This window comes from Daktulosphaira vitifoliae, unplaced genomic scaffold (assembly GCF_025091365.1).
Source record: "Daktulosphaira vitifoliae isolate Bord-2020 unplaced genomic scaffold, ASM2509136v1 Scaffold_2, whole genome shotgun sequence".
Classification (NCBI taxonomy): Eukaryota; Metazoa; Arthropoda; class Insecta; order Hemiptera; family Phylloxeridae; genus Daktulosphaira; species Daktulosphaira vitifoliae.
In genome coordinates, this window is record NW_026099573.1 from 47,082,947 (window position 1) to 47,092,767 (window position 9,821).

The 9,821-nt window shown below is 29.8% G+C and overlaps 1 protein-coding gene across 1 annotated transcript; it reads left to right on the plus strand.

Moving 5' to 3' along the window:
* The first annotated feature begins 1,765 nt into the window (after window positions 1–1,765).
* On the plus strand, window positions 1,766–2,464 carry LOC126898338 (parkin coregulated gene protein homolog). The gene has a single exon (XM_050672279.1). The coding sequence runs from the start codon at window positions 1,766–1,768 to the stop codon at window positions 2,462–2,464; it is 699 nt and encodes a 232-aa protein (XP_050528236.1).
* The last annotated feature ends 7,357 nt before the right edge of the window (window positions 2,465–9,821 follow it).

The following is a 9,821-nucleotide window of genomic DNA, read 5'->3' on the forward strand; positions in this document are numbered from 1 at the left end:
GTACAACCCGTAGCACCCGACACTATCAACGACGTCCGTTTAGAGCGCAAACAACAAATCACCAGCACAAATATAACACCGCCGGCTGGTCACATCAAAACAAAATACGTGGTCGGCGACGTTGTTTATTATAAAATGCATCACTTATCAAACACGGACAGGCAATTTTGTACGGGTTTTGTGCCGAAGTGGTGCGGTGCCGTTTGACTAACTGAACGCCTCGGTAAAGGTGTGTTTTAAACGGACCAGTCCCCACAAAGGAAAATTCATGTCTCATGTATGAAAAGACAAAATTAGATTTTTTTTTTTATTTATTATTTTTCAGCATGAACAGCAACAACAACAACAACCTTCATTCCACTCCATTATCCGTAGAGGAAGTCCTCCGGATAGTTGGCCAATTGGCAGGCACGGTGGGCCTCCCGGCGGATCCCCTCCCGCACGTACTGTGCTTGGCGGAGGATGTTGACCGGGCCCCCCTACCCGAGGTACTACGGAATCCGGTAGACCGTACCACTACGAACTTGGTGTGCGAGGAGGCGAGGCGTGAAATTCAGAACGCGCTTAACTCCCTCCCTCGCACCTTTCCGTCCACCTAGGGAGTCCAAACTTCCCCCCCCCGAACAGCCGTCAGGTGATAAACGTGGCGGCTCAAAATTTCCACCGCTTAGTAAAGCAATACGTTTGTGGTCGCCTCACCACGGCCCTTGCTGTTTTTCCGCGCTACGCGGTCACACAACGACACGCCATCCCAAGTATACTTACGCCAAGAGCTGCACCGACGACGACCCCATCGACCATCAAGACTCCGCGTTATTACTCTCCGTCCGAGCTGGAACGCCGGACAAAGAAATACCGGGAGTACATGCTTCGATGTTGGGGGTCGTCGTTGGTGAGGACCTTTTCTACCATACGCCAACTACAACCACGACCATAACACTGTCAACAACAACAACCACAACATGCGGAATTTTTTTTTGGTATTATTTTGTTCATTATGGAATTTATTTATAAGACACCTGAAAGTTAAACGTATGTTGTACATTCACAGCTATTAGTTTAATGATGCAGGCCCATCGGATCGCAAATTAATGTGTACGTCGATGACTGGAATTTATTTTGCAATTCATTGAGAACGGTAGAATCGTCAAACATTTTTAACGTACAAATATATTTAGTATCGCTAAACACGGTATCAAAAATATATTTTTTAAAGCCGTGGAAAATATGATAAAGGAAGCGGTAAATGTGAAATATTGCTTACTACAAGCTCTTAATTTTAATAAATACGTTTTTTAATATTAACAGCAGAAAATATTTAACAAATGGTCCACAGGAAATAACAGCCGTACAAATTTATGATATGGCACAACATAATTATAAAGGTCGGGTATTGAGTGCACATTGAGTAACGGCAAATTTGATATGCTAGATGCACTTATAAAAAAGTTCTTCATTGACAGATATCAAACCGGTTGACTAGTGGAGGTTATCACATACACAACTATTAAAATACTTTCACCTAATGCACACACCACTAATTGATAAGATTTAAATAAGAAAACTAGTACAAATTTTATAACATTACAGGATTTTTAATAATAATTATTAAAAAATCCTTTTGAATTGTTGCTTAGCTACTAGGAATATATTATATTGTCGTTTTATTAAATTTGAAATAATATTGGTCACTAAAATGTAGCTTCAATGCGAATAATTTTATTTATATCAGTTTGAATATAAATCTAAAACTTTAAAGGTGATAATGTCTTCATTTAAAAGAATAGTACCAGGATTTAGCGTGCAAGCTTACCAAAACAATTCTGTAACATCTGGTCCACCAAAGATGAAAAAAAAAAAAAAATTATTAGGCACTATCAAAAATCCTTTTTCTATGCTCTATGGTGTTCCTGGATTTCCATTTTCTACAGGTAACGCTGGGTGTGTACGTTGGTTCATACCTCTATCTTCAATTGATTATAATGTTTACTTACCCTTGTTATTTCATGGAATTCGTGAATCAACATACCCTTATGACAATTGTGCTGCTCTGGCTCTTCGTGATATACTCGACGAACCAAACTGTGGTAGTCACGTACTTGAAGCTTTACCAAAAATTATATTACCCATACGAAAAGCACTAGATACTGAACGATGGATAGTAATTATTCGAACTTTCATGGCGTTACAAAAAATTGTAACTTGTGATTCGAGAATTGGTGAAGCTTTAATACCATTTTTTCGCTATATATTGCCACCATTCAATCGATATCTTTTCATTAATGTTGAAGTGCTAGACGACCTTAACAGGAAAAATGTCATAGTAAATGTTATGGATATATGTAGAAAAACATTAAATTTATTGGAAATCAAAGGTGGTCTATTTGCTTATACCAACATTAAAAATATCATTCCAACATATGAAAAGACAATTACGCTATCAAAGTCATGCCAAGCTCAATAACCAAAAGAATATATTGTTCTTAATTAATAATATAACAGTTTTTATATAATAAATATAATAATATACTCTAAATCATTTTTGTTATATAATCTTAAGAAACTAAAGGATAATTCACACCAGATATCATAATCAATTTCTAAAGAAATATAATTTGTAACATGCCAAAAAGGTACCCTTTAATTTTTTGTTTATTTCTATATATACATATATTTAAATTATTTTGGTTGAGCCGAATGCGTAAAGCGACGGCCTATAATATTCATTCGTTTTGAATAATTTGTACTAAGTTAGTGACCGTTATCTGTGTTAGCTATGTCATAAATGCTACATCGACTGACCTTAATCTCTTACAAACGTTCAATACTTCTAGTAGAGCTCTGCATGGTTCGGTTTGAACTGGTCCGGAATGAACCAGACTAGACCACGGTTCGATCCGGTTCAGTCTTATACTTCAAATAATAAATTGGTCCGGTCCTAGTTGGTCTGTAGTTAAAAATTATCGGTCCTTTTTTTTACGGTCCCTTAAAAAGTTCATCGGTCCAGTTCTGGTCTTTCAAAGAATTCAAGGATCCGGTCTCGGTCCATCTTCAAATTGAGATAATAGTCCACTTTTAATAGCAGTATAGTATGATAAATATATTTGTATTATTGTTTTTAGTAGAAACTCGCGCGTGTATAATAAAAAAAAATCATAATTTTTATCGTTATAGGTTTAAATTGTTTTCAATATAGTGAACGATGATAACACTCACTAAAAATTAATACAATAAATGTCACATAAAAGCTGAATTCTTTCAAATAATGACCCACGTGCCAATAGAATTTTCAGGATCCTAAGATATGATTTAAAATCATAGTGCATATTGTATTGCTTTCTTAAGCTGTCAATCGTCAAGTGTGTAAGGTTTCAGCCAGACAGAGGGCCTACTAATTACCCACTGCCCAGGGGGAACACTGGACAGTGATCTAGTAGCCGCGCCAAACAAGATAGTACTTGTCGACGGAGCTACTAGGTTTTGAGAAAAACAAATATTAATAAAAGAGAAAGGCCATTTATAATATAACAACATTTTTTTTTAATTATTTAATTAAAAAATTTATAATTACTATTAAAGATATAAATATATTCATATAAAAGAAGAAAGAAAAAAGAAAAGGAGGTGCTTGATACACAAATTAAAAAGGGGGTAAAAGGGGGTTTTATTGATGTTGCACTTGTTGTTGATAGTTTTGAGAAATGATGGCCCACCACCGGCCATAGTTGCGCTTCACCTCACCATCTCGACGTTTTGTTTAAAATAAAAAAACGGAGGACAAAAAAATACAACCTGGTTGACACCACAGTAGACGGCAGGTCGACTCGACGTTTATTTTAATAAAAAAACGGAGGACAAAAAAAATACAACCTGGTTGACACCACAGTAGACGGCAGGTCGACTCGACGTTTATTTTAATAAAAAAAAACGGAGGACAAAAAAAAATACAAAAACGTGGTTTTCAGAAAAAATACCAACGGACAACTTGTCTCCTCGGCAGTATAGGTGGAAAAAAAACATTGTTGCGGCATTTGAATAGTGGCCGGTGATCATGATGTCGCCGGGTGGTGGGGGTGCCAACTTTGAACTGGTTCATAGGGAAAATACAAAGGTGTAGGGATGCACTGTGTGCGGTCAACTGTCACAACAAACCGGGTACTGACCATTGGATCGGTTGATTGGTATATAAACTAATTTAATAATTGGGGACATATATAATACCTAATGCACACACTATTAACTGATAAGATTTATATATTAAAAAAAAACTTGTATAAATTCTGCAACATTACAAGTGTATTATATTATTTCATAGTTTTTCTGTACACTTTGGAATAAACTGATCGTTTTTATTGACTATAATTATGTCTAGACATAGAAAGGCTATTACTGCCCATTTAACATACAATATTATTTTAATTCAGTTAAGACTTAAAACCGTGTTTTTAAAGAATTACCCTTGTATTAATAACAATATTACATTTATGAGTCTTTGTACATTATGTTGGATAAAATAAAGTTGGGAAATATCAACCAACATAATCATCTGGCTTTATTTCTTTATCATCAACGAAAGACATCAGTTATTTTCAATCTGCCTGTAAGTATTTTTTCTTATANAACGTCAGTTATTTTCAATCTGCCTGTAAGTATTTCTTTTTATAAAATAAATTTTTAATTATTTAAAAAATAGTATAATAAAAATAANCTTTTTATAAAATAAATTTTTAATTACTTAAAAAATAGTATAATAAAAATAAGCACATATGCTTTTTAAGAAAGATAGAAAATTATTTTGTTTTGTACAGCTTTATATTGATAAGTGTTAATTTTTTGTTATAAAATTAAACATTACTCGTAAAATATTTATCGATGTAAAATAATATGCTAATAATAACTTGTTGAACCAAAAATTTCACTTAGGCTAAATAAACTAATATGTCCGTGAATTTAGCACCCAAAATTAACTGATAAGTAACCATTGATAAGAATTTAGTAACCATATTGGTTACTTATGAACATTAGGAGGTTGCAGCACCCGCTATTATCAAGGGGTTTTCTATTTAATAATTTTGAATTAAAAGTAATTGATAGAAATCACTATATTACTATATGCTTTATTTTGTATTATTTATTTTATTTTGAATGGTCAGACTTCAACGACTATAAACAAAATGAATTTTTGAAATATTTCTCTTCAATGGTATAAGATTTAGTCACCAACAACGTGGACAAGTGCCTTAAAAAATTAATTTCCATGAACATATACGACGATTTACGATATATCAATATATTCTTGTATAAAACTTCATGGGATCGCATGTTCCCATCACTTGTGCACCTTGAAATTAAGTTTTACTAATAGCAAATTTTGTGGGCTTTTCAATGGTATAAGATTTATTGGGAAACAAAGTGAGCAAGTGCCTTAAAAAATTAATTACCATGAACATATACGACGATTTACGATATATGATTATACATTTGTATAAAACATCATGGGATGGCATGTTCCCATCATTTGTACACCTTGAAATTAAGTTTTTCTAATAGCAAATTTTGTGGGCTTTTCAATGGTATAAAATTTATTGGGAAACAATGTGGTCAAGTGAACCGAAATGTTAATTGAAAGTATAATTAAATATGAATTTTTGCAATTCTTATATTATGTATACTCATTGTTACAATGTTATTGTTTACTGATAAGACAGCATAAAATATAAAATTATTACAGAGGATAAATATAAAAATAATTTTGACATTTTATATAACGTTAATATTGTTGATTATACTTAACATTAAGATTGACACTTTGTATTTAATAATAACACTTGAGTAAAAAATAATGATAATAGATAATAATAATAATAGATTTTTTCATGGTGAAGAGTGATTTTTAAATGACAAATTATTTATTTATCTCTGAAACGTGTGTAATATAATATAATTAAACAGTATGCGTGTGTTAAATATTTCTCTAAGTTATTTATTTAAATTTTTTTGTTGAAAAGAATAATGTTATTTTAACCAAATAAATATGATAATATAATTAATAGTCTAATTAAAAGTGTTGATTATTTTAAACAAAAAGATTAAATAAATGATGGTGTTATTAAACTTAAAAGAATATAATAAAAAAATATATTTGTTTAAAATTTGCATCCGGTGGCTAAATGCCCTTCTCGCAGACATGTGTAGCATCCTACAACAACAAAAAAAGCTATATTAGTCAAAACACTAATATAATTGTATAATAAATTATAATTTTTATGATTTTATATATTCCAACAAGTATTGTATTCTTTGAAAAAAATGGTATAATAATAGTTACATTTGGATGATTCTTATTATGGTTATTTTTAAAATACTTTGCTCTTGATTTTTTATTTTGTCTTTGAGATAAATAAAAATTATTCCAAAAATTTTGAGGCCCTTTCTTGATTTTTACTGTGCTGGTAAAACATTAAAGTATTCGCATTTTAATTAAATGGGATTTTTTTTCAAAATAGTCTTGAAAGCTGACAAAAAAATCTCGAAAATATATAACATATGTCAATTGATCGGAAATTTTGTTATTTTCAATTAACCACATATATTATATGTTTATATTAAAGAAGTTATTAATTTATTTATTCAATACAATATAATATCATGTGTTAGCATCGATGCGAAGAAGAGAAGGTATATATTGTACCATGATATGTTTTTTTGTAAAGAGTTAAAATAGAAGTTTCGAGAACATTTGAGAAACTTCTAGAATAATTTTTCTGCATAAATAATTATCAATTTTAAATACTTTTCTGACCGACTGTTATATTATTACTTTTTACAAATATATCGCTCATTTGAAACGATGTTTAGATTAATGTCAAATTTTTTAATTACCACAAGCGTATTTGTGGCGCCAAACAGAAGGCAGAATAAGATATTTAAATTCTTAAGAAAAACGAGCCGCCCTTCATCACCTTACGAACTAGTTTAATATAAAAGGCTATGAAAATTAGCACACCAATATATTCTAGTTCACTCTCACTCTTTATTCTGTTGTATAATATTATTGAACAATCTTTTTGTTCTAACTTATATTTTTAGTAGTTCAATAATAACGCAAAATGTAGTTAATAAAGATATAATCAATCAAAATAAAAACATATAAAATATTGATACACTTAAAAACGGATAAATAAATAATACACAAAATAAAAACTTAAAGTCACAAACGTACCACACGGAAAGAGATTACCTTCGGTACTCCCGAGGTCTTCTCTTTTTCCTCTCTTCAATTCATTCCATTTCATCTTATATACTAACATATTTTGTTTTTCTTTTTATAAAATTCATATAGTAATCATTTTCAAAAAGGTTTATAAATATTTACTTCCTGATCTAGTAACAATAATTCGGGGAATTACAATTAATCCAAACATTACAAAAATGTTCTACTTCTAGGTTTACAAATAATAGACTATATTATATTTTAGTAATAATAGATTAAGATATTCATAATGCCATAATTTTCAAAAATGTTTATAAATATTTACTTCTTGGTTTAATAACAATAATTTGGGGAATTACAATTAATCTAAACATTACATAAGTGTTCTACTTCTAGGTTTACAAATAATAGACTATATTATATTTTTGTAATAATAGATTAAGAAATTCATAGTTAAACCAAACATTACAAAAATGCTTTGTTTTCAGTTTTATAAAATAATGACCTATATTACAATTCCCCCACACTCTTACTATTTCATTATAAAGTTAATAATGTAAAATTCATGTCACTTTTATCAACCTTAATTATAGTCTTACACATTTGTTAAAATAATTAATTCAAATCATCGAAATAAACTCAGTATATTGCCCCTAATACCAGTATTTTTATTTATTTAAATGAACTTAAAATGTCGACGCCAACAATGAATATCACAATTCATCATCTATCTACGAGTCCGGATGAATATCAAGGTAAGTGTAGTTGTAAGACATGCACTATATTTATGTAATATTAGGATAGAGTGGATGAGAGGTAGGATTAAGATTGATATGAATGAATCCAACACAAACCATATAACCTAAACCACTTCCACTTTCCTCCCATCATACTTTCACTTTTCTTTTTATTACAATTTATTTGTGTCTCTCAAGTTTTTAAACTACTTTTGATTCATCGAAAGATCACAAATCGTATCTAGTTGAAGATATTATCCTTTATAATTGAAAAAATTCCCTAGTTTCCTGTAAATGGGGAAGTTTGCTCAAAAATAAAAATTTTTTAACTTATTATCAAAACGATATATTCCAAAATTGATTACTAATAACCAGGGTTCGGGACTTATAGCACTTAAAATCATCAAAAAAAGCACTCAAATAAGCATTTATAAATAAAAAAATTAATCAAAAAATCCCCAAAAATGGATTTTTTGAAAAATTAAGTATAAATTTGTGTTGATATCTCAGTATGCTATAACGGTCTAAAAATATTGTTTACCGAGAAATCCATTATAAAAAGGAAATCAACCAAGTACCACACTAGTATGACACTTCAACCATAGCTAAAGAAGTTAACAATGCCGAGGACGGCGTTGGCTATCGAATAGATAAGATAACAAAGACAAAACCCTACTAACAAGGAAGGCAATTGAATTATTTTCCTTATTAGACCTATCAAAAACCGATAAAAAAAACTGGTAGGCTGCGTCATAAAGAAAATATTTTAATGTACAAAAACAGAAAAAACAAGAAACAAGCATTTGTTTTTTATTAAATCATCGAAAAAAGCAGAAAAAACTGAAAATAAGCGTTTTTTGAAAAAACCGTCAAAAATAGCAATAAAAAGCATTTTCTAGCAAATGCTATAAGTCCCGAGCCCTGCTAATAACATAGATGATTTTATTTAAATAATTATTTAAAATGCGCTATTTGAAATATTTCTTTTTGAATACCATCCAAGACTGTAAATTCAAATAGTAACATAGATTTATGATACTTATGTTTTGGTTTTTTACAATCGTGATCCACACCGGTAGCATTTTACTGTCATAAGAGACATATATTAATAATAAAACTTAATGATATATTTGGTTAGACTTACATTTGGGGGGGTTAACTATTCCAAAATTTGCGGGTTTCGTGTGGGTGTGTATATGTATTATATTCTGTTAACAGATATAACGAATAGTGAGACTATTTCTTATTTCTTTTAATTTAAATTTCACTCCCCATACAATTTAGAAATTAAAAGTAATAATATTTTTACATTAATTTTTGAGAGTTTGAAACTAAACAAGCTTTCAAAAATTATTTTTTCAACCCATACATAATAAACTAACCAAAAAAAAAAAATTTTTTTTTGATTTCCCAAAAATCAATAGTACATCAAAAAAAGGTAGCCGTCCAAATTTGAGGTTTTTTGATCAACCTTAAAAAGTCACTGAGAGGCGCATTTAAATTTTCACAGTTTGATAACATTGGAAAATGGGATTTTGGTATAAAATCGTAAATTTTTCAAAGAATATATTTTTTTAATTATTTTTGTAAATTCTAAAAGTTAACACTTTTTACAACAAATATATACATAAAACATTTAATTTTATCTATTTCTTTTTTTGGTCAGTCTAATACATACATATAGTAATTAAATATACTTACTCCATTTCCTATTATTTTAGGTGTACTACTTTTGTTGTATGGATTGTACCTTTTATTATTTTTTTTTTTTTAATTAATTTTGTCTCAATTTTTTCCTGAATATTTTTTTTTTTGAATGTTTTTTTTATTATTTTTATTTTTTTCTGAATCAATTTGTTCCAAATTTTTTA